We start from the raw sequence: 25,395 nt of genomic DNA, 5'->3' as shown, positions 1-25,395 counted from the left end.
CACATGGAACGTTTTCAACTGAACCGAAATGTTTTTTTGTTTTTATTTTGTTTGTTCCAAATGTGTTTTATCTGGTCGGCTTGGTCTTAAATTTGACTTCAAAAGGCATTAAAAAGTCTTGAATTTAACTCGCCTCAAGGAGGAACGAGCTCATGTGTTTTTGCTTAAACTTTAAAAGAATATTGTTTTTTCTTCAACGGATGCATTTTTTAACCGCTGGGAGGCGCTGAATAATACACACTGTCCCTTTAAAGTGGTAGTTGTTCAATAAAAAAAAATATATATATATTTTAGTGCCCAAAATCCAGGGTTGGGTAGGGTTACTTTAACTTGATTATTTTCAATGACTTTTGGATGACTCCAATACCAAATATGCTAAAAAAAGACAAAAGAAACTAAATATGAATAAAATGATGACTCACAACACGTGGTAAGCTTTCTCTCCTGGCTTTGATCTCTTTGATCTCCGGCAAAACCAACATAAAATGTGACAGAAACAAAATGAAAAGAAATCCAAACATCATTTTTGCCGTTCCATGTATTCCGTTACTCCCCGAGCCTGCACAAAATGGAGTCATTTTATTCATATTTAGTTTATTTTGTATTTTTTTAGCATATTTGGTATTGGAGTAATCTAAAAGTAATAGAAAGTAATCAAGTTAAAGTAACCCTACCCAACCCTGCTAAAATCGTTGTGCTGTGTAAGCTAATTCGAGGGGAGAGGCTCAATGATTCAATGATAATGCCATTTCCAAACAGAACCTAACACTATCGATTATCGATCGATACTACCAGGCATTTGCTTGCACGGGATGATACCAAAATCCCCAGTATCGCCCACCCCAAACGAGGAGAATAACCCTGGCCACGGACGAAGGTTTGCCAAATGCTTCAACACAAACATCCTGAAGATCGGGTTGAACTATTTTCTCAACAGGGATTTCAAAAAAGTTATGGCTGCTTAAAGTCCTTAAGAACAGTATTTTCTAATATACCGTATTTTCCGCACTATAAGGCGCACCGGGTTATAGGGCGCACCCCCAAAAAATAGTTTTTGGTCCTACATCTTCCATACATAAGGCGCACCGGATTATAAGGCGCTACAATGGGAACGTGGACAAAACAGTCAGATAGTTCAGTCCAACTTATTACCCCCTTAACATTCCCAAAGCTTGCAAAGACGCAAATACGTGTCGAGAACACGTGCGGATGCGATGTCCGTACGATGTCACTCAAATGCATCGTTCCATCATTCGGAAGGTTAAAGTCTTGGGATTCAAGAAATTCCAACCATTCCTTAGTTTCTATTTTCTTTTTCGCTCGCAACTTTACTGTGCATATGACAATAAACACTTGGAATTGAGTTTAATTTAAAAATAGACACTCCATTCCATCCATTATCTGCACCGCTTATCACAGAAACATCGAGTTCAGTCTGAAACAAGATACAGGGATAATGTATAGCCGGAGTAGCTCACCGAAGGCGTTGTGTTCATAATAATGTGCAGCCAATGTCCTCTTATATCCGTGAGTGTAGTAAATCCAGGAGAATAAAATATTTACAAATACAGTATAGTAAAAAATGCTTTCTGTATGCCGTCAACCACGTGCTATACACATTCATCTTTTTCGGCCAATTGCAGGCTTTGTTTTGCCGTTTAAGCCAATGCCAGCCTGTAAATGATAAAACGGATCCGCCCCTTGACCTCCGAATAACTTTAGCCAATAGTGATCGATTCAAATGATGATTGACACATTGGTTAGCCAATGAAACGCCGGTAAATAAATCCCAGCACACACCGCGTACTACTTGGCCTTCGGGGGAAAATCGAGTCGGCGGCTGCAAGTTAGTTGGAAAACTTAATGTTGATCCATAAATAAGGCGCACTGTATTATAAGGCGCATGGTCAGCTTTTGAAAAAAATAAAGGCTTTTAGGTGCGCCTTATAGTGCGGAAAATACGGTAAATCCGACGGAATATTGAGTCTGTCTTTTGATTTTTTTGGGGGGTAGGAGGAGTTTGGAAGTGCATACTTGTCTCAGGTGAACCCTGCTTGTACACCCATGAATGAGCTCTTTCACAGAGTACGCAAGCAAAGGAGAGCTGGGATAGAACGGTGCTGGTGTCTTCAAGGCAAAGGTGGGGGAGAGAGACGGAGAGAGGGAGTATTTTTTCTCTTTTTCTCCCTTTCCCCCGCTCTTGTCCAAGGCCAGGGAATCGAGTCCGATCCTTAAAGGATACCCAGGTTTTTGGAACATTGCACAAGAAAGCGCTGAAGAGATAAATCGGTCCCTGGTCCAGGCGATTCGAAAAGAAAGGTGTGTACTACTGAAAGGTGCTTTCTTCGGAATATCCAGCGCCGTGGTTTTTATGCATCTGTGGAAGGGGAGAAAAATAGACAGTGGGTAAGGTGCGAAATCTTGTGGCGAGTACTACGAAGACTCCAGTTTGAGTTTAAAGGTCTTGGCGCAGTTGAAATGTGTTCTTTGGGATCAGGGTTGGGTAGGGTTACTTTAACTTGATTACTTTCAATGACCGTAAATCCCGGACTATAGAGCGCACCTGATTATATGCCGAAACCCACCACATTTTGAGAGGAAAACCGATTTTGTACTTACACAAGCCGCACCCGTATATAAGCCGCATGCGGCCGCATTATAAAATGTAACACAAACACAAAATTAACCCAAACCCGACTTTAAGTCCCGCGGTTGAAACTGAATGTCCTTCATTAAAGTACACGGCTGGCAAAATGAACGGAAAAAGATACCGGTACTTAAAGTTTGATGCAGACCTGCAGAGTCCAGGTCCCGTTGAAAGTTAAAAAAAAAAGTGTATACAGTGGAACCTCGGTTTTCGAACGCCTCTCAGTTCGAGCAAATCAGTTCTCGACCCAAAATTTCGAGAAATTCTTGCTTCGCTTTTCGTTCAAAAAATCGGAGTTCGAACGCCTGTACGCTAGGGGTGACGCTGAGCGGCGTACGAGTGAAGATTGCCCCCACCCCTCGTGAAGAACTGTTGTCACGTGAGCGCGCACTAGGGTGGTCCTTAATGGGGGTCGAAATTTTTTTTTTTGAAATATTGGGCTCTGACCCCCCGCATATGTTCTTATATCGATAAAAACACACTGTGTGCAATTTTGAACAATTTGGATAATATTTAGAGGTAGCTCAACGACTTTGAAATTTCCCAAAATGGTAAAATTTTGGCAATTTTCGAGAAAAAACGGAAATCTTAACCCTATGTGTACGGCGTTTTAGAACATCCAATTTCAGTCCATTGCTTATAATTGTAACACAAGAAAAGTTACAAGTAACTTTGTACACTAGGTCTGATATAATGTGCGAAAAATCCTTATTTTTCATACCAAAATTTCAGAGGCCTTGAGCGACCTCTAAATATCCTTTGATTTTGATGAAACTTTGCCTAATTACGTTTTGTATATATTGGAACATATTCAAGGGGTCAGAGCATGAAATTTTAAAAGTCGAAAAATAAGGACCACCCTAGCGCGCACTCCTTTTTGCTTTCGCTATTAAAATCGGTGCACGGAGTGTTTTAACCCCTAAGAAGGTCTGTGCAAGCAGCAAAGTTGCTACAGGTGAAAAAAGAAGAGTAGTGCGTACAACTATTGCATTTAAGAAAGAAATAATAGCAAAATATGAAGAAGATGTGCGAGTTTCCCTTCTTTTGAGGGAATAGAGCATGGCTTCTGCAGACCACCACAAAGGTAAGAAATCCTATTCATAAATCTTTTTTTTATCCTTTAACCGCTCACCACTTGTTGTGGAGACCCGGGTGCTAAATGACATGTAAACCACCTGATTTTTTTAGTTGTACACGTTCATGTTAGCGTAATCTTTCGTACGTTCAAAAGTAATTGAAAGTAATCCAGTTAAAGTAACCCTACCCAACCCTGTTTGGGATATTAGATTGATTGCTTCCATGGCTTTTCATGATTTTATTCGGGATCATAATGTTCACCTGATTGGTTTTTGTGAAACCCAGATGAGTTTTTAACACTAACTGAGGTCTCTCCCCATTACTATTAGAGCTTCCATGTCGCACACTCATTGAAGAAAGGTGGCGATGTTGCGCTTGTTTGTGAAAATATACTTAAATTTACTCCCCAGGCCTCCAATAATACAAGGCGTTTAAGGCTCCTCCTCAATGTCACCACCGATTTTTTTAATGACTATTTATCGCGCCCCAGGACCATACTCAGTTTTCTTAGAAGGATTCACAAAACTGTATGCATGTCTTTCAGATTTAAAGCTCTCTATGTTCTTGCTCGGAGCCTTCGCTCGGAAGATGCTGGTCTACCAGTGATCCCAAGAGCCAAGAAGAAATCCGCAGGTTCGAGAGCATTCTCCTTTAGGGCCCAGGTGCTGTGCAATGCTCTGCCCCCTAAAAATTCCATCTGCAACCTCAGTGAAAATGTTTAAATCTAGGCTTAAAGCAATGTTTTATTTTATAACTTGTGAATGACCTATATTTTATGTCAATTATGTCTGTGTATTGTTTGCTGTCTGGTAATCCTGGAAGCAGGATTCATTATGTCTTCATGCTGAGCTTTTGAGTTTTTCCTTGCCCTCATGTAGGTTTTAGATCAGGACATGGTGTAATAATAGTCTGTAGTTTGCAATATCCTGTGGTCTGTGCAGCCCCTTGAGACTCCTTGTGATTATGGACGTCACAAATAAACATGACTTGACTGAGGTTTTGAGTTTTTCCTTGCCCTCGTGTAGGTTTTAGATCAGGAAATGGTGTCATAATAGTCTGTAGTTTGCAATAGTCTGTGGTCTGTGCAGCCCTTTAAGGGCGTCACAAATAAACTTGACTTGACTGAGGTTTTTGAGTTTTTCCTTGCCCTCATGTAGGGTTTAGATCAGGGGATGTGTCATCATAGTCTATGGTTGCAATAGTCTGTAGTATGCACAGCCATTTGAAACTTCTTGTGATTAAGGGCGTCACATATAAACATAATTTGACTTGACTTGACTGAGGTTTTTGAGTTTTTCCTTACCCTCATATAGGTTTTAGATCAGGGGACGCTGTCATAATAGTCTGTAGTCTGCACTAGTCTGTAGTCTGCACAGCCATTTGAAACCTCTTGTGGTTGAGGGCTATACAAATAAACGTGACCTGATTTGACTTGACTGAGGATTTTGAGTTTTTCCTTAGCCTCATGCAGGTTTTAGATCAGGGGATGGTGTCATAATAGTCTATAGTCTGCACAGCCATTTGAAACTTCTTGTGATTAAGGGCGTCACAAATAAACATGACTTGACTAGACTTGACTAAGGCTTTTGATTTTTTCCTTCCCTCATGTAAAGAGCATAAAAATCAGGGGATGGTGTCATAATAGTCCGTAGTTTGCAATAGTCTGTGGTCTGTGCATCCCTATGGGACTTCTTCTGATTAAGGGCATATCAAATAAACTTGACTTGACTTTGATGCAAGAACACATTTCGTATCTCTGCAGCTCAACAATGTGATGCGTTACTTTGCTACTTATCAAAAACAGATGATGAATTACAAAAGTCTTGGACAGTACCGAAAAATAGAGAAGTAAATCTTCGAGTGGTTTTAAGCCCAGAGACAAAATGGACATGGAGTGTCACGACTAATTGTTCGTTTGCAGGTTCTCAACATTCCTCAAGCCAATAATAGTAGGGTTCATCACTTCCACGCGTCTTTTTCTTTTACTCTAATTCTAGAGCTAATTTGAAACAGTTTTAGGGGGTTAGCTTCAATGCGAGTACATGTTAATTTGTAACTAGATCGGTACTTTCAGATTAACACGATACTTTTTGGTGTCAGTAATCTGGGGGTATCACAATTACTTTTTAAATGAAGTGACTAGAACTGTAAGTAATTCCTATTTGACATTAAGGCCCCCTAAACTGGTTAGGTGTATCTTCTGTAGGGGTAAAACAATCTAATGGTTGTCTCTCCTGATGAAGCCCCAGAGTTAAAACATTTTTTTAAGACACATCAATCTACATCACAGAAGCAAATGCGTTTAGAGGTTCCAATGGAATGTTTCTCAAGAAACGTTATTATTACTCACCTCGGCACTCATATTTGAGGTCTGAGAAGTAAACCATCTCCTGGGAGAAGACAAAAAGTCCTAATCTGCCTCCGGCATATGTCTTGTCATAGATACTGCCAGAATCTGCCATGATCTTCTTTCCTTCGTACATTACGACTCTGAGTGGGTGACGGAATGTTAAGTAATAAATAATGGAATTTGTCGGACTTGAAGGATCTTTTTATCTGCCCACCTGATAAGCCCTGTTCTTGGTCTGTGGATCAAATGCCATCTGTAAGCAGTGTAATCTTTCCATCCGACGTGCTTTGGGTCATGCCACAGAGTATGCACCTAAAGAAGACAAAAGTAGCTTTATTGAATACCATCCGGGTGAGCTCATATGGTATGAGGACAGAAACAAAAACTACCTGTCCTGCAGTATTCCCGGTATGCCATAAGGCGTTCCTGAGGTGTTCTCCTGGGCCAGTCGTGGAATTGACAACTTTGATTGACAAACCAGAGTAGCCCTGGGCTTTTGTAGGTTTATTGGACCAGTAGGTTTGAGTGATCTGCTTCCACATCACTACATAGAACCTGGAGCTTGACTGGTAACCAAACACAAAGCCGGCATAGTCATCATCCCTCTCTGTGTTGATGAAGAAAGTCCCACTGAAGTCCACAGCATTGAACTCATGATATCCTATAGATAAATTGGGGAAAGGAATTTTGTGTTTCAGTACTTTTTTGCCTTACTTACAAATAAACATGACTTGACGTGACCTACCAACAGCGATTCCAGGGTCACAGTTGACAGTTTGAACAAGCTCCTTCCCCTGATGCCGAACCACCCAGTTTGGATCAATCTGAGAGGTGCCTTTAGGGTCTAGAGGAACCATCTGAAACTTGCGGAAGTCCGTCTCACTAATGTCAAAGTTCTCTGGACACACGTCATAGATGTCGGGTACATTGTCTTGGTCAAAGTCATCTTTGCATGCATCTCCACGACCATCACCTGCAAAATAAATTGAGCACATTAACGAAGGAGTAGAATCGAGAGTAGGAAGAAAATGTTGTGTAGTTACAACTCATTCCTAATCTTTCATTTCCCTCACCATCAGAATCAATTTGGTCAGGGTTATGTGCTAGTCTACAATTGTCTTTGTCATCTGGTATTCCGTCATTGTCGTCATCATGGTCGCATGCGTCACCCTTCCCGTCTTTGTCATGATCCGCTTGATTGGCATTGGGGATGTACGGGCAGTTGTCCAGGTTGTTCTGGTGTCCGTCCTCATCGATGTCCTGGTTGCTGTCACACTTGTCCCCCACATTGTCATCATCGGAATCCACCTACAAAGGAAAGGGATCCAGTTGGCAAGAGGTATAATGGGAAATTCGGAATCAGAGGACTGTTTAAAATGCAGAACGGTAGAGGTTGCATAAAATAGTTTGGAAACTGATTTTCATTTTGGGTAGTGATATTCATATCTGGAATTGATCTTAAAGTTCATAAAACACAATTGTATGACACAGGTGAATTGAGACTGACTGGGAGGGGCTAAAACTTAAATCTCTCTCACTGTCATGGATTTGACAGAGACATACTGAAAAATGACCCATAGTGTGTTTTTTTTACTGGTAGATGGGCCGGAAGTAACTGGGAAGGTGGAAGGAATGTGCACATACCTGATCAGGATTATGGTTCAAAGGGCAGTTATCGCACATGTCTCCTATTCCATCCAAGTCTGTGTCTCTTTGGTCCACATTGTACACATATGGACAGTTGTCTTTCTCATTAAGTATGCCTGGATAAGAAATGTAAGAAATGGTTTTAAGGACTTGACATGAAACTGCCGACTAACAAATTGCTATTTTGAGAGTCCTAGTCGTCCTTACCATCTCCATCGATGTCAATAGAACAGGCGTCACCCTCTCCATTGTTGTCTGTGTCTGTTTGGTCAGGGTTGCTATTAAAAGGGCAGTTGTCACAGCGATCTCCTACCTCGTCACGATCGTAGTCGTACTGCCTGGGGTTGAAGATGAACGGACAATTGTCCTGTTGTGGAAAAGCAAGGATGGAAGGAAAAGTTTTAGGTTTTTCTTCAGGTGCAAGTACTTGCCATCTGTCTTCAGTCTAACTGAGAGGACCCATTTACAAGGATGGATGGCTGTGGAATGAAAAGCCGCTTTATTTTTAGTTCAAATTCCACTTTGCAGTCTGGAATTTCTGCACAGTTGAGTCCCTTTAGTCTTTTACCTCCATGGTAGTATTTGACTTTTGGCAAGGGAAAACATTTGCCTTCTCCCAGAGCCCCTCCTTATGTCCACCTACCCTCTTATTGCAGATGAATGAGGAACATGAAACCGTCAGTACGCTTTCCTGTCCAACTTACTCTGTCATCAGGAATGCCGTCATTGTCATCATCTATGTCACAAGCATCTCCAATGCCATCCTTATCATGGTCTTCCTGCCCAGAGTTGGGTAAGTTGGGGCAGTTGTCCTTAATTAACAGAAAAACAGAATATAGGGTTCAGAACCATTGTTCAACTAAACGATTGGTCACTTCTCTTCACACATACCTTTTTGCAGTGGTAAGTGGCATTTTCCACACAAACCAAGTCAGCATTTGGCCAACCATCCAGGTCTGTATCCTCTCCACAGATATGTCCATTGCCAGCATAACCTGGTTTGCACTCACACCGGAACATTGGTTCAGAGAATTGCCCAAGGTAGTGACAGCGCGCATGTTTATTGCAGTTGTGGCTTCCATCCAGGCATGGATTCCGGGGGGAGCATATCTAGAAGTACAAAGAGGATGTTTCTGATGGTAAAATCTTGAATTTGAAGGTCTCAAAGCAATGTGGACACACAAACCTGCTTTGTAGCAGCAGCTTGCTCTACACCTCTCCCGAACGGTTGAGGTCCAGAAAAACGAGGAGGGCAGGGAAGACAGTTGTAGCCTGGATCGGTGTTTTCACAGCGGTGGACTCCATTGAACTCAAAGCAAGCATCAGGGACTTCCTTACACTGTAGGTAAAGTTAAAAGTAATTCGAATCATTCAGCAAGTGGATAATAAATATTGTTTCGGGCCAGAGGTTTTTGATGTTTCTGTTCACACAGATGATTTATTAACTTTCACCTCATCAACGTCTTTACATTTGACACCATTTCCAGTGTATCCGACAGGGCATTTCCCGCACTTCCAAGAACCATCAGGAATACTCGTGCACTTGACCCCAGCGAAGCAAGGGTTCGATAGACATCCATCTGAAAACAATGTCCACTGTTAAAGGGATGCCTTGAGCAAGAACCAAGTACTGTTTCTGTCTCAACAATTAGTTTCTTACCAACGGGGCACATTTTTTTGTTGCATGTCTGTGTTCCTTTTCCATCACCGACACACTCTTTACCATTATATTTAGGTGCAGGGTCATTGCAAATACGTTCACGAATTTGTACACCACCACCACATGTAGCAGTGCAGGTGTCCCATGGTGACCAAGGTCCCCAGTTTCCATTGACTGAGTAACACAAAGAGGGAAGGATGCATGGGGATCAGTTTTCACAGTTAAATATAAGGGCCTAAGGTTGCATGATGCCAAACGAGTGGACCGCACTTACTGGGGCAAGGAGACTTCTGACACTTTTCAGTTTGGCGGCCTTCACCCTCACATTGCTTGCCTCCAAGTTGTGGGGCTGGGGAATTGCACAGACGGATTCGAGTGATGACACCGGCCCCACAGGTGACCGAGCAGGAAGACCACGGTGACCAATGGCTCCAACTGCCATCTTGTTTGACTGAGGATTGCACCGAGCAGAGCAATGCACCAAGGAGGAATTAATGTTTTATAGGCGCCAACAACTTTTATTGACGGATGTGGAGGTAGGGAGTAGGGAGGAGGTTAACCTACAGCGCTTGTCACACTCCTGAAGGTAGCAGTCTCGGGTCTGCACAGAGGTGCCCTCGCAATTGTTATTGATACGGTCACAGGAGCGTCCTCGCTGCTGGATGCCCCGCCCACATGACACGGAACAATGAGTCCATTCAGACCACGGCGACCAGCCGTCATCTGCATAGTCGCTTGCTGAATAGGAGGTAGATGACAAGGATATCGGAGGGATAAACAATGAATATACCCCCAAATTCTGGAACAAAAAGAACTAAGGAAATCTTTTATGGTATAAATCTACCAGTGCCAATTTAGCGAGGATTTAGAACTATCGTACTCAGAGAAGCAATATTGCGCAACGTCTCACCGTATGATTGGAAGGCTCTGTTATGTATGTTTTCTTAGAGAGGAAATTTTTTTGCACGCCTGGATGATGTTATGTAATGACTTCTGAAATAAATTGGTTGAACGTAGTCCATGCTGTTTATTTTGGTTTTAGCCAATGGTTGTCGTCAAGGCCGAGACTGTTGGGTATAACTAGCATGCCTTCATGTGGTTGAAGCCTTTAAAGAAGAGTCAAATATTTGTATTTTTTCAATTCGACCACTTCATCAAATCTAAGCCATCTCAAAGAACACACAGTGCCAACTTTCCAGACACAAAATTACCCTTTAATATATTCCAGTACGAGTGCCGAAAAATCAGCTCTTTAACTAGCATAGCTTACATATACTAAATCATGTGGTGCATGTTAGGTTTGGATGACTCTTTTTAAAGTGTACAGTAAAGCCAGATAAAGGTTTGTTTGGATTTACAAAATCTTACAGGACATATTTTCTTTACAAAGACCAACTATTGCCATCATAAAACCTCCCTAAAGCCAACAACCTCAGCAAATGTGGCTTAATATTTTTCGAAGAGTGCAATGTGGTGGAATAGTGGATCACTGGATGTGCTACCACATCACAGATCAGAATTCCTGACATCAATTCCACCACCAGGCTTCTTGTGTGGAGTTAGCGTTTCAACTCCTGAATACCTCTGCCCATGTTTTTGAAAAATCCAATGTAAAATGTATCTTTGAAATCTTATTATTGTTCAGTGACACTCAATGAAATAGGCTGATTTGTAAAACATGGGGAAAAATTTACAGTTCAATAGCACTGAACAGCCCTAAAAGCCATCTGCATGATAGACAGGCTAGGCATGACATTTCTAACAGTGAGGCAAAATTATATAAAAGGTAAGGGAAGTCAGTTTCTTACGTGTTCCACAGCGAGGGCAACACTCGCCTTCTGGCACTGTTGCATTAGCGCAAGGTATCAGCGGGCATGAGATCTTGCGGCACACTGTTGCAGAGTTCTGCAGAAAACAGAGTTTCTGGTCAGGTCTTGTCTCACGAAAACATTTCTCAAGGGAGATGTTGCGATCTAACCCCGATGAGTTGTTGCATTAAGGACAATCTCACCAACTATGGTGTGATAAATCCAAATGTAGACACTATGGTTGCACTACCCCAACTACTGCATTACATAAGGTCTAAACCTGTCCTAATAAGAGGCAGTTTTGGACAGATTATACTCTGGGAGACTGCACCTGATACATGAAAAGTCAGACAGTCTTTCATCTCATCTCTAATTAGCTGCGCCGCTTATCCTCAGTAGGGTCGCGGGGGTGCTGGAGCCCATCCCAGCAATCATCGGGCAATGGGCAGGGGACACCCTGAACTGGTTGCCAGCCAATCGCAGGGCACACAGGGACAGACAACTCGCTCGCTCATTCACACCAAGGGACAATTTGGACCGACCAATCCTGCTTGATGCTGCTTGTAACTTGCGGCAGAGAGTCCAACATAACTAATGGGAAAATTAAGCCTATAAGTGCAAAGAAAGACGTTTTTTGGGCAATTGGCGGTTCCAGATGACATGTCTCTCACATCTCAGGAGTAATTACTGATAGTTAAAATATATTTAACCGTAGAAATCTAGACAGATTCCTTTCATGGTTCGAGGAAAACTGTCTGTTTTTATTTGATATCCCTGCCCGGTTCTTTCAGCATCAGTTTCTTGCTTTTAGTGGGCTTGAGAAAATCCTTCGCAGATGGCCAGGTGCTTGATTTTTCCTTTCTTTTCTGGGCCTTCATAGATTTGCTTGAACAATTGGAAGCGGGCACGTACAGGGATGGGCAGAGAATAAATCTTGACATTGTTTCCTGGTTGGCTTCTTGGTTCTTCTTGGCAGTTTTGCGATTCTGCCCAGGATCACCCCCTTAAGGGTCTCCAGGGTGACAATGCCCAGGATGGCAAAATCGGGTCAATTCTCCCAGGCAGGAGCTGTTTACCATAAAGCCCAGTAGGATGGTGGTGATATGATTTCTTCCCCACCATTGTCAAGATAAGACCTCAACCCTTGAATAAGAGTAAGGTGTGTACCTGACAAGTGCACTCGGTGCAGTCGTCCACGGTCCACTCGTCTCGGTTCTTGTGCACAATGCCGTTGTGGATGCAGACACCGCTTTGGATGCCGATGCGATTCTTGATGAGCTTGTTCTCATTGGTCTGCAAGGGAATCACACATTTGTTACTGTTTGCATTTTAATTATTTTCCTCCTTTTTCTTAACCTTAAATATCGATTTCAGGAACAAGGTTAAGCATAGGCTTATCTTGGTCACTTCCGTTTAACAAACGAGATACTCTACACAATTAGTAGAAGCATTTAATCACAGATGGCCAAAACCATTTCTGACTCGTGAAGTCTCCTGTAAAATGGGCATAGTACTGAAGACAATGCGCCCCTCCCACCCCCCTTACTCCTCCACGGCTCCTCAAATACTTTACAGCAGGGGGCATGCCACAAAAAGCTTTCCCAAAAGATAACATCAACAGAATCAAAAACTGTGTCTTTCTCTCCTATGACAGAACAATGAACAATGAAATGTCTTTCTTTCCTTCTTTATCTTTTATTTGACTTGTTTTAAGGGTAGAAAGAAAAACCTTGAGATCTTGTTCTGGTCAAGTAACAGCAAACAACCTCAGAAAAGAAAAAATGCATCAATGAAGTGCATGACTTATTTGGACAAGTAACTCTGAAACACATTATAAGCTCCAGCTCAAATACGCTGGGCCAGGGGAGATACACTTGGCGACACAACCAGGTGATGAAGCCGACCGCAGAGGCCATCAGCAAGGGCATCTGCAGCTCCAACCAAGCACGAAACACCAACTGAGCAACTGCTTTTGTCAGAGAAGGATCTTAGCCAAGAGCAAATTGCAAAAAGGCACCAGCAGGGTTCTTGGCAATGGCTCAGGACTGGCAGCTCTCTGTAGACCAGGAGAAGCAGCTGCGGTTCCCCCAGAACTTTGCCAATGCCACCCTGATGCTGGACATCCTACTGGTCTCAGAGAGCACCATGAACATCGTGTTGATGGAGTTGACGGTGCCGTGGGAGGACCGCTTGGGGGATGCCAACAAAAGGAAGATGACAAAATACAAAGCGCTGGTCATTGACTGTCGGTCGAAGGGCTGGAAGGCGAGATGTATGCCCTTCAGAGTTGGCCACAGAGGATTTGTGGCCTACTCACTCCACAAAGCTTTAAGTGCCTTGAGTATTGCAATGAACAGAGCCATCAAGAACACCACCGAAGCAGCTGAACAAGAGTCTGGGTACAGATAAATGCCACCTAAACACATGTTGCAGGGTTGGTCTCCTGCGGCGGGGTCAACTGGGCGAGGGTGTAAAATGTTGTGAGACCCGAAATAGAATAGAATAGAATTTACTTTTATTGTCATTCTTTGTAGCAATGCACACAGAACAAAATGTCGATACACCTGACCCGTACAGTTAAACTGTAGCGAGTCGATGCAGCCGCAGCCAAACAAGGCGCAGCCATTTTAGTCAATAGGTGACCAAACCCCCCAATTCCAACCCTTAATGCCGAGCGCCAAGCAGGGAGGCAATGAGTACCAATGGTGTAAGTCTTAGGTATGACTCGGCCAAGGCTTGAACCAGTGACCTCCCAGTCTCGGAGCGGGCGCCCTACCATCTAGGCTACTGAGCTGGTAGAAAAATACCCAATGAACCCAAGAAACATTACTGATGTTCAGGTGCACCAGTAGATTTGTTTTAGAATCAAGAACATAAACCTGTTTGGTGACAATTGTTTGTCGGTTCTTTGAGAAAAAGCTGAAGATTCCCAACAAAACAAGCTCTGAAATATTTAGGTTTGATTGCAGTCCATTTCAGTCAGAGGGTGTCAGTTTGAAGCAAGAGACTAAGAAATGCTAAATTCCATTGACATTGAATTGTCACTGAAGACCTCACAAAGAACTTTACAATGTATTTCACACTTGCCCATTCACACACTAATAGCAGTGAAAGCCATGCAAGGAGCCATTCGGGGTTGAGGGTCTTGCCCAAGGACATTTTGACATTTATTTTCGAGGAGACTGGAATCAAACCTATGACCTTTTGGTCCCAAGATGAGCACGAAATACAACAACACGAAATATGGTTCCTGCTTACCAGCTTGCGGAGCTCGATCGATAACTCCTTGACCACCACGCCGAGACCTTTAAGCTCCTTGAATATGCTTATCAGTTCTTCACAGGAGAAGCCGCAGACCATCTGTAAATCTTCAATACACAAGAATAAAAGCATCAGATTTCATTCTTTGGTGCTGTAGTGCAAAATGTACCTTTAGTTTTATGGCCGGTGTATTCAGTCCTGATGGCCGACGAGCCGTTAAGGTTGTCCATGATAAGAGAGTCTGGTACTGGAGGTAGAACAGAACCATGCAGGTCATGTAAAAACCACTAAAAGGGTAGGGGTGAGTGGATCGATCCAAATATTGACTTTTTTGATACTTCGCAAGTACTTGGATCAGATCCATACTATTATCCAGAGATTGATTCTTCACTCCTCCACCCATTTCCTCAAATGTAGATAGCGCAGCCCTTCTGTCTCTCACCCAGTGGCTTCGGCCACTCTCTAAGTTTATGCCCCAGTGGGTGACTGACAGGCACGGTTTTTGCACCCCTCCCTACCTGGTCTGCTGCTGCATCCAGGCAGAAGAGCCAAACAAATGTGTGTGCCCACCCTACAAGAAGCTTAAAATGGCATAGGCAAACATGAAGCGCAGCGCGGTGTGAACATTTTTTTTTTCAATCATAGGGGGGAAAGTAGTTCTCTACTCCGGCAACACCGTGTATTTACATAAACACGTGAACATAACTTACCCTAAAAAGAGCAACTAGCTGCAACTGAACTGGTACTGAACAAAAAACCTGTAAATCTATTTTCACTATGGCAACATAGCAAATGTGAAGGGGTTCAATTATTCAATGATCATAGTATTTCCAAGAAAAATCTGGTATCAAAAGCCATCGATACCAAAATTCCCAGTATCACCCACCAGCATGTGGGAGGTGAGGAGCATGAAGTCTGATGGGGTGTGTGTGTCGTACGACTGCAACTACCATTATCTTAAAAATAATGAAGTGGACGTTTTTTTTTATGAATCGCCGAATCTAATATTTAAAAAAAAACTTTTAATATTCTCCTCTTTATCAATATTGATGTATTGAAATGATACAAAACCAGAATGGTCAATAATTAAAAAAATAGCTTCATGTCAAATAGCTTCACAAAAATTACGTACAAATGTATGCTATACACCTGCAAATACTGTACGTAGGATACTTTTTAATAACATTGGTCTCGGGCGCCCTCTACTGGACCAAAGTGCTACTACAACCACGGTCACAACGAAATTCAATGCACTCTTGTTTGCGTTGAATTACTGCCCTGAGTGAGGCATAAATCGCAAGACACAACGGTTTTAATAGTTGATTTCAGCTTTTTCATGGCCAAATTCAAGCACTTTTAAGGCCTATTTTTCCAGTACTGTCAAAGGAAGAAATCCATCGCCAATCATAAGAACGTTTTTTTGTTGATTTTGATGACTAAAATAGTCACTATCTTGATGCTCGCACATACTTTGTGCTGTTTTGAGCTGTTCCTAAATATGATCTACAACATTTTTGTGTCAATGGACTGCTATAAACTGACATGAATTCTGCCATTCTGCTTCAATAATGGACGAGCAACTTCATTACGTCACACTTCTTTACAAACATGGTAAGACCTCTATAGGTGTTGGGTAATAATTGCGTTTGATACGGGAAACAAACAAAAAACAACAAAGAAAATACTGCACACATAAAAAGAAAGATAAATGGGCCAAATTTTGACTATTTTTAATGCTATTGATTGCTCAGAAGTTGACTGCTCATCTCTTGCTTTTTGTTTTAATTATCTTAATTTATATTTCTTATGTGTTTTGAATCTAAATTGGTTAAAACAGAATTGTAAATAGTTTTTTTTATACTTTATTATTTATTTATAGCACTGAAGTGTTAATATTATTAATTCATATTTTATTGTTTTGCATTTTTAGGGATATTGTGTTGTCCTTTTATTTTAAATCTATTCCGTGTGTAAAAAGCTAAAATTATTTTGGACTATACGATTTGTGAATATTTCAATTTAGATTAGATTCCGTGTTTTTCAGGGATCCCCTGCAGAACATATGAAAATACGAATTATTAAATAATTTGATGCATAATGTTTGATTATTATTTGTAATATATCATTAAAAAAAATCAATCTGAGGAGCAATTTGGGACCCAAAAGAGCTCGTTCTTCTCAGGGTCCCGAGCTAAAAGAGACGGATTTCTAAATAAAGCTGTCCTATCGGCTGCGACCAGCACCACAATAATGCCATATTGACAAGCCACCATTTTCACGCACTTTTTAAAATGTTTCTTCATTTATTCTGTCCTATTTAGTCAGACTGCCGAGAAACATGGCCATGGCAACAATCCCAAGCATTTTCAAGCAGTTTATGAAATGAAATGATCTGCATTTATATAGCGCTTTTCAAGTCAAGACTTCCCAAAGCGCTTTACAGTGTGCTTCACATTTCCCAATAGCGGCCATGCAGCCATGTAAGGCGCTAACCTGCTTATTGGGGGTATTAGGGGTTCAGTGTCTTACCCAAGGACACTCCGACATGTAACACGGAGGAGCCGGGATTCGAACTGCGATCGCTCGATCCCAAGACGAGCGCTCTACCTCCTGAGCCACTGCCGCCCCCAGTTTACCCAAATTCAAAGAATTTTCTGACAATAAATCCCAAGCATTTTCAAGGATTTCAACAAACCCTGAATTGTATCGATTGGTTGTTGCAGCCCTAGCGTGTCGCTCACTTACAGCTCTGCCGACAGCCCTTGTTGCGGAGGATGGCATCCAAGCTGGTTCCGAAGACAAAGCGCACATTCTGAAGGACCCCCTAAAAACACAAAGGAACATGAGGTCAGAAAACGCCAAGCGAACGCCTCAACCGTATCACTCACCATGAACCTGTCCTTCACGGCTCCCTTCCCTATCCTGAGCCTCGCACCAGAGACAGTCTCCGGCCTCAGGATGTTCTGGATGGGTGCTTCTAGCTCCGCGCTATTGACTTCCTCGCATCCCGTGTACAACTGGACCCGGTCTTCCTGCACAAGTAGCGTAATGTTCTTCCAGTGCCCCGTGGCCAGGTCAACGTCTTCAATGGAGACCAAGTGCTGCTTGTCCTCGGTTGAAAAAACCAGATCTAAAGTATTGGCTTTCCCGTTTGAGATGATCTCCAAAACGGGTCCTGAGCCGTCTTTCTTCTCGATGCTTAGGAGCCCGCCGCGGGTGTGTTTGGCTTGCTTGAAGTTGAGCAACAAGAGGAATCCCCCTTCGGTGTGGATAGAGTCAATCAGGTCCTGGAGGGCACCTTCGGGGACCGGGGGGATCAGGTCTGGGTTCAGGATCTTGTAGGCAGGGCTATACGGATCGTCTCCTTTCACTTGGTTGACGCCGTGGTTCTTCTTGGGGACTTGGACGAGCTCGAATAAGTCAAACACGCTGTTGTCCTCTCCGCTCTCTGGTGGTGATGGGTGAGGGGAATTTTTTCATTATTATTAGTAGTAGTAGTAAAAATGAAATGATCTGCATTTATATGGCGCTTTTCAAGTCAATGAAGACTTCCCAAAGCGCTTTACAATGTGCTTCACATTTACCCATTCACACACACTCACACACCAATAGCGGCCGTGCAGCCATGCAAGGCGCCGACCTGCTTATTGGGGGTATTAGGGTTTCAGTGTCTTACCCAAGGACACTTCGACATGTAACACCAAGACGAGCGCTCTACCTCCTGAGCTAATGCTGCCCCTTAATATTAGTTAATAGTAGGAGCATACATGCTAACCTTTTGAAATTAAAAATCGGTAGATGGCATCCTGCACTCTTATTATTTCACACAAACCACAATTTCTCCATTATATCAAAGACAACCAAACATGTGTCTATCAAAAGGTACTCCGCAAAAAAAAAAAAAAAATTCAATTAGGCACAGAACCTGCTGTGTTCCTCCCCACAATTTGTCAGGACCAGACCAGAGACAGGACCCACTTGCGTTGCGTTTCTCTCAAGTTTTATTGGAAGAAAGAGAAAGGGTTGCGCCCACGATCTGGTGAATGCTGGACGCAGGTCGCTCTAAACGCGGGAGTGTCGGTGGTGGTGTCGGGAACGGAAAAACGGGTCAGTATCCGTGACAGGAGAGCAAAAACGTGGTCGGGGTCGGAAGCAAGTCGTAAACCAGGAAGGGAGAGTAGACGTGGTCGGGGACAAAAAAGGTCGAAAGCCAGGACGGGAGAGTAGACGTGGTCGAGACCAAAAACGGGTCGAAGCCGGGGGACTGACAGGAGGAAAAAACAGGTGGGAGTCAGGGTCAAAAAAGGCTTGCCTAGTGTTAACTGAGGTTCGCAGACGGACTGACAAAAGGGGACAGACAGGACTGGGTTTGAATGGGGACAGAGAGCCAATCAGAGTCCGAGGCAGTTGGCGCCAAAGGATCGGTACTCATGAAAGAATTGTGCAAATACGTTTCAAAATATTCCACTTGAGAAATTTACTCTCAAAGTTGCCTCGTCTGGTTTGTTGAGCCATGACGTCATTGAAGGAACACGACACATTCAAAACGGTGAATCCCATTAACACAATATGAGAGGCCAGCTCTGAAACAGACAGCAATTGTAGTGAACAGCGATTGATACCACTCAAGTAGATGATTGTGGCTTTTTGTTTGTGTTCTTTACCGCGTGTGTCGCTGTTGATATGATTTACCAGCTCAGTAGCCTAGATGGTAAGGCGCCCGCTTTGAGACTGGGACGTTCGGGTTCGCGCCCCGGCCGAGTCATTCCTAAGACTTAAAAAGTGGTCGGCGGCGCCCTCTGTTGGCTGCGGCTGCATCGGCTCGCTACAACGGGTCAGGTGCAATCGACATTTCGTTCTGTGTACATTGTTACACAGAATGACAATACAAGGAAATTATTATTATTATTATTATTATTATTGTCCGACTAGCTTCCCGTTAGCGTCGGGGCTACCGAGGGCTTCCTGTTTTGTTCGTACCCGGTCGGTGCCCACCGTGTGTTGTTTGCCTGGCTAGCCTGGCATAAGCGCCGATATTGCAGTGTCCCTTGTTTTTTCCCTTCCGGCTTTGCGTTTGTAGCCGTTGCCGCTTTTCACTATTGGTTCCCAGTCAGCCTGGCTGCTTACTGCCTGTTTTTTTACGCAGATGCTGTGGCGACCTTTCGTTCTGGTTAGCCCCCGTAGGGGGTTCTCGGTGAGATTTGTTTGCCAGTTATCCCCTTTTTGACTGCTCACCCTTTGTTTTACCATTACTACCTGCACCTGCCAAAAAACACCTAGGCGTTCTCCACAAAAAATACCAAAACTTTGCCTTAACTTAACCTCTTCGACAAATGAACACAATATGGCGACTGGCTTGTTCCACCAATGACATCACAGCTCAGGATGACAAAAACAAGACATGCTGTCTTCGAAATCCATTATCTCGCAACATATTTGGAATACACTAGAGGTAAGATCGGGCCTAAAGAATTCAGCCTGACCCGACCCGAGTCGCGGGTATATAAACCCGAACCCGATTAACTTGATTTAATAACTAAGGCCGAAATAAACCCGAATCTTTAAAGTGTGCACTGCAAGTGCAGCGCCTAAAAGAACGGTTTGACACCAAAGTGCGCATCTCAACGACGTGCAGCGAACAAGAGTGAAACCGGACAAAATGGCACCCAAAAAAAAAATCATATTCTCCAGGTTACAAGCTGCAAATAGTGAAATATTTGCCCAAAAAGCAGAAAGGATGTATGTAAAGCTTGTAATCTCTTGGCAAGAAGAAGAAATGACGTCGGACGTAAGGGAGGTGGAAGGAGGAAGCCGCGCGTCTTTTAACCCAACACCGAGGAGGAAAATGTATTTGGATTGAGTGATTTGGAGTTAAACTGACAGTTTGGTAATCGTTTTCTTTATCTAAATAATTATCTCTCTCTCTCTCTATCGATCTATCTATCTATCTATCTATCTATCTATCTATCTATCTATCTATCTATCTATCTATCTATCTATCTATCTATCTATCTATCTATCTATCTATCTATCTATCTATCTATCTATCTATCTATCTATCTCTCTATCTATTTATCTACCTTGGTCATATCCCTCAAGAGGGGTGACCGACAGCAAGAAAAACATACAAAAACAAGGAAAATTAAAAATTAAAAATTTAAAAATTTAAAAAAAGCAAGGCTAAATAATTACTTCAGTAAAAGTAAGTACATGCCGTGCAGATCCCCCACAGAGTAAAATAAATAAATAAATAGATAAAAACAGCGCGAGAGAGAGAGAGAGAGAGAGAGAAAAGAGATAAAATATGAGAAACAAAAGAGATAAAAAGTGAGAGGGGGAAAGAAAGAGAGAGAAAGAAAGAAATCCAAAGAGAAATAGAAAGAGAGAAAGAGAGGAGAGAAAAAAGAAGGAAAGAAAGAGAGAAGGGGAGAAAGAGAGAAGGGGAAAGCAAGAGAGAGAGAGAAAGAGAAAAAAGAGAGAGAAAATGAAAAAAGTAAGGGATAGCAAAAGAAGGTAAAGAGACACAAGGAGAGAGAAAGAGACAGAGAGACCAAAGAAGAAAAAAGGAAATGAAAAAAGAAAAAAACAAGTACAAAAATAGCAAAAAAAAATAAGTAAAAAGGTAAGAAAAAAGAAACAACAGAATAAAAGAAAACAGGAAACAGGGAGAAAAAAGAAGAAAAAGTATAATAAAGTGTCAAGCCTGACCTTTTTCTTTTCCTTAAATTTTGCATGTTTAAGAATTTAGAAAAAAACCTTGAGAAAAGTGATAATGGCAAACTTTTACTAAAAGGCAAAACTAATACGATCCTTGGAGCAGTTTACTCACTCACAAAAACTTTCCCTTTCAAATAAAGCAGCTGTAGTACCTGTTTAGACCTGGTAACGTATCTTGCTTGCTATACGTAGGAAAATCCACTTCATAGACTACTCACGCTCGTGACTGCTCACTGCTAGCATCGTCCAGTTTGCGCGTGCAAACTACTACAAACAAAAGTGCTGTAATTTTGTGTACATGTAATTTTGTGAAACCTGCTCTGGATGCGAAGTCGGTTAATTTAATGGATGCAAGAGTGTGTGATAGGGAGAAATGTGAATGATATCGACAAAGTTCGAACTGGCTAACTGCATCTGACCATATGATACGGAGGGGGTAAACCAGTGTATGCTGTTGGGCCTCTCTGCTGATAAGGGTTACATGGCACAGCAACTTACTCCTTATTGTTAATGTTCGGTGTCAGATTGGGAAGAGCCAATTGGGATGAATGCGAGTGTGTTCTCGACTCTAGCCACCTCCTTCTACAGCAGGGGTGTCAAACTCATTTTAACTCGGGGGCCACACGATAGAACAAGCATTCTGTCGGGGGCCGGACTAGTAGATTAAAGGGAAAGAAAAAGAGAGAGAAAGAAATAAGAGAAAGAGGGAGGGAAAAGGAGAGAGGGCAGGACAAAGAAAGAAAAAGAGAGAGAGGGAGAGAGCGGGAGAAACAAAAGATAAAAAGTCGTGAGAGAGGGGGAAAAGAAAGGCAGTGGAAGAAAGAAATCCAAAGAGAAATAGAAAGACAGAAGGGGAGAAAAGAGAAAATAAAGCAGGAAGGGTAGAAAGAGAGAAAGAGAAAAGAGAGAAAAGGAAAAGGACAAGCTAGAGCAAAAGAAGTTAAAAAGACACAGATAGAGAAAGAGACAAAGAGTAACAAAGGAAGAGACAGAGACAGAGAGTGGGAGAAAAGGGGTGGACAAGAGGGAGAGAGAGAGAGGGAGAGAGAGAGAGAGAGAGAGAGAGAAAGAGAGAGAGAGAGAGAGAGAGAGAGAGAGAGAGAGAGAGAGAGAGAGAGAAAAAGAAATCCAAGTACAGTGTCTTTGTTCGAGGCACCTTTCTTTGGCAACCTGCAGCTTGTTTTTCTCTTGCGCTTCTCTGAGTGTTGTTTCGCGGGCCGGATTCAATCCCTAAGCAGACCTGATCCAGCCCGCGGGGCGCCTGTTTGACACCTGTGCACTAAAGGGATATGGCTTGGGTATATATAGAGAGATAGTCTACGTTCATTTAAAGTTACAGTAACTTTAATTTTATGTGTACAGTAAGGGCATACGTATCGATCTCTGTCAACTCATTCATGGTTGCAGTTGCCCCTTATTAAGGGATAATAAATGTGGCATATTTGGTATTGGAGTAATCCAAAAGTCATTGAAAGTAATCCAGTTAAAGTAACTCTACCCAACCCTGGGTACCAGCGACCGAGACGATATGGATTCGAGTAAAAAAAAGATTTTGAATTTCTCATACGGCGTACAAAAAAACGTATATAATACTGAAAGTGATAAAAGATATCAAATTCAATCATGGTAACATTTTAATCAAAATATTTTGCTAAAATCTTATATGTAAAAAACCCGTTTTTATCAATCGAATCTTCCCTTTTTTAAAATGAATTTTGGCACTCTTGGGCTTTTATCATAACAACTCTCAGCTTAATACACCGGAGCCCCCACAGACTCCGCTGCTATGCTGCAAGTGACACTACCCAGAGCAAAAGGGGGGTGAGAGCGGTGCTGGGAGTCAAATAGACTGAACCATTTCAAAGCATTTTTGTTTGTTTAGCTAGCGTTTATTAAATTTCCACCTGAACTGTCCTTAATTAAGGAAAAGAGAGTTTTGAAAATACTATAAGTTACCAGGGGTGCTTGGGTTGGATTTGGGGGTGTTCGAGCACCCCCCTAAATAGGCTAGTCACGCCCATGGTTGACAGGTATGCCATCTCCGCGACACACCGACCTCCCCACCCCTTCCCCCGCACATTCGTTACGGCGATATATTAACGATATCAATATACTAATCAATTATCAATATATTAAGTGCTCATAATAATCTCGCATTTTATTCATCGAATTATTGTATTTTTACAGTTTTAACCTTATTTAAATGTGTTTTAGTGCTCAGGAAGATGCGTTTTTATAATTTTTTAGGGCTCAAGTGGATGCTTTGTTTTTAATGATTTGATATTAGGAAAATTCGCTCGTTACACAAGCAATTCGAGCTAGCGAACGAATTAAGCTCGTATGTAGAGGCACCGCTGTAATTTGAAATTCTCGTGTTTCGAAGTGTTGGTATGAGAGGTGCCCCTGAAGTTTCGAGTCATTTTTTTAAATAAATACAGTCGATGAAAAAAAAACGTAAATGGTGGATTCGGTAGTATAGTATTAGTATTAATATTATTTTTATTATAAAGTTATTACCTGCTATTCTGGCGGCGTCACAGCTCCAGAGAATCAAAAAACAAAATATGCCCGTCAGCTTCATGATGAGACGAATTTCAAAGTTTTACCTGACGGGAAGAAAAAAAAAAAAAGGAAATGATGGAAAAATGCTTTCATTTCTCTTTAAATAAACAATTCTTCTTCGTCTTACCTGTAATGAAAGAAATGGAAGGGGGAGAAAAATGACAAAAAAAACGATACAAATCCAAGCGTAATCCTCAGGAAAGGGGTCTTGGAATCCGGGGGAGGGGGAGGGAAATCTATGCTGAATGTAAGCGAAATGATTTTATTTTTGTGGGGGGGAAAAAAGTGGCTCTTTGATGGTCACTTGTTAAATAAAGGCCCTTAGAAAGTGAGCGGGGGGGACCTAGTGCTACTTAAATAGTGGAAGGCCTCCCCGATAAATGCTCTCCGCCAATCAGAGGCCAGGAAAGAGGGCTTCACTTTGTCATCCATAGGGCAGAGGGAAAGAGACGGAGACGGGGGGAGAGAGAGTGAGAGGGGGGTGGAGTGTGAGACGGAGAGAGGGAGTCGGAGGGAGAGAGACGGAGAAGGTGAGACAGAGAGATAGAGAGAGAAAGAGAAAAAGGGGGAGAGAGCGAGCGAAAGAAAGGGGGAGCTCGGAAGAGATGGAGATAGAGAGAGAGAGAGCGAGAAAGAGTGAGAGAGAGGGAGATCGAAAGAGATGGAGAGTGAGATTGAGTGATAGGGGGAGAGAGGGAGGAAAGAGATAAAAATAGAGAGGGGGGGCAGAGAGGAAGAGCAAAGAAGAGAGAGTGAGAGAGAGCGAGAGAAAGAAAGGGGGAGCTCGGAAGAGATGGAGATAGAGAGAGAGAGAGCAAGAAAGAGTGAGAGAGAGGGAGATCGAAAGAGATGGAGAGTGAGATTGAGTGATAGGGGGAGAGAGGGAGGAAAGAGATAAAAATAGAGAGGGGGGGCAGAGAGGAAGAGCAAAGAAGAGAGAGTGAGAGAGAGCGAGAGAAAGAAAGGGGGAGCTCGGAAGAGATGGAGATAGAGAGAGAGAGAGCGAGAAAGAGTGAGAGAGAGGGAGATCGAAAGAGATGGAGAGTGAGATTGAGTGATAGGGGGAGAGAGGGAGGAAAGAGATAAAAATAGAGAGGGGGGGCAGAGAGGAAGAGCAAAGAAGAGAGAGTGAGAGAGAGCGAGAGAAAGAAAGGGGGAGCTCGGAAGAGATGGAGATAGAGAGAGAGAGAGCGAGAAAGAGTGAGAGAGAGGGAGATCGAAAGAGATGGAGAGTGAGATTGAGTGATAGGGGGAGAGAGGGAGGAAAGAGATAAAAATAGAGAGGGGGGGCAGAGAGGGAGAGCAAGGAAGAGAGAGTGAGAGAGAGCGAGAGAAAGATAGGGGGAGCTCGGAAGAGATGGAGATAGAGAGAGAGAGCGAGAAAGAGTGAGAGAGAGGGAGATTGAAAGAGATGGAGAGTGAGATTGAGTGATAGGGGGCGAGAGGGAGGAAAGAGATATAAATAGAGAGAGGGGGCAGAGAGGAAGAGCAAAGAAGAGAGAGTGAGAGAGAGCGAGAGAAAGAAAGGGGGAGCTCGGAAGAGATGGAGATAGAGAGAGAGAGAGCGAGAAAGAGTGAGAGAGAGGGAGATCGAAAGAGATGGAGAGTGAGATTGAGTGATAGGGGGAGAGAGGGAGGAAAGAGATAAAAATAGAGAGGGGGGGCA

The 25,395-nt window shown here is 42.7% G+C and overlaps 1 protein-coding gene across 1 annotated transcript; it reads right to left on the bottom strand.

The window, feature by feature from the left end:
• Positions 1-897: 897 nt before the first annotated feature.
• Positions 898-23,888, bottom strand: thbs1b (thrombospondin 1b). Its single transcript, XM_088325739.1, has 23 exons — positions 23,857-23,888; positions 23,685-23,773; positions 17,339-17,898; positions 17,196-17,274; positions 14,620-14,697; positions 14,448-14,557; positions 12,357-12,482; positions 11,190-11,286; positions 9,946-10,119; positions 9,656-9,832; positions 9,382-9,555; positions 9,174-9,301; positions 8,908-9,060; positions 8,613-8,831; positions 8,426-8,533; positions 7,929-8,088; positions 7,719-7,837; positions 7,148-7,382; positions 6,820-7,047; positions 6,464-6,735; positions 6,289-6,386; positions 6,075-6,214; positions 898-2,377 (listed from the first exon to the last, which is right to left on the bottom strand). The coding sequence occupies exons 2-23, from the start codon at positions 23,746-23,748 to the stop codon at positions 2,370-2,372; spliced, it is 3,507 nt and encodes a 1,168-aa protein (XP_088181865.1). The 5' UTR covers positions 23,749-23,773; positions 23,857-23,888; the 3' UTR covers positions 898-2,369.
• Positions 23,889-25,395: the final 1,507 nt, after the last annotated feature.

Source organism: Urocampus carinirostris, chromosome 20 (genome assembly GCF_059441175.1).
Source record: "Urocampus carinirostris isolate Australia breed hairy pipefish chromosome 20, RoL_Ucar_1.0, whole genome shotgun sequence".
NCBI lineage: Eukaryota > Metazoa > Chordata > Actinopteri > Syngnathiformes > Syngnathidae > Urocampus > Urocampus carinirostris.
Note: the sequence above shows the minus strand (reverse complement) of the source record. Positions and strands in the feature narration are given on the sequence as shown.

What these genes read in the sequence shown, in the direction of transcription:
- thbs1b (XM_088325739.1), bottom strand. Translation starts at nt 23,748, where the DNA reads ATGAAGCTGACGGGCATATTTTGTTTTTTGATTCTCTGGAGCTGTGAC. An exon ending in TTGCCCTCGCTGTGGAACAC is followed by an intron (nt 10,120 to 11,189) that starts GTAAGAAACTGA and finishes CCTCCTATTCAG; the next exon opens with CAAGCGACTATGCAGATGAC. An exon ending in TGACCAAATTGATTCTGATG is followed by an intron (nt 7,048 to 7,147) that starts GTGAGGGAAATG and finishes TTTATTTTGCAG; the next exon opens with GTGATGGTCGTGGAGATGCA.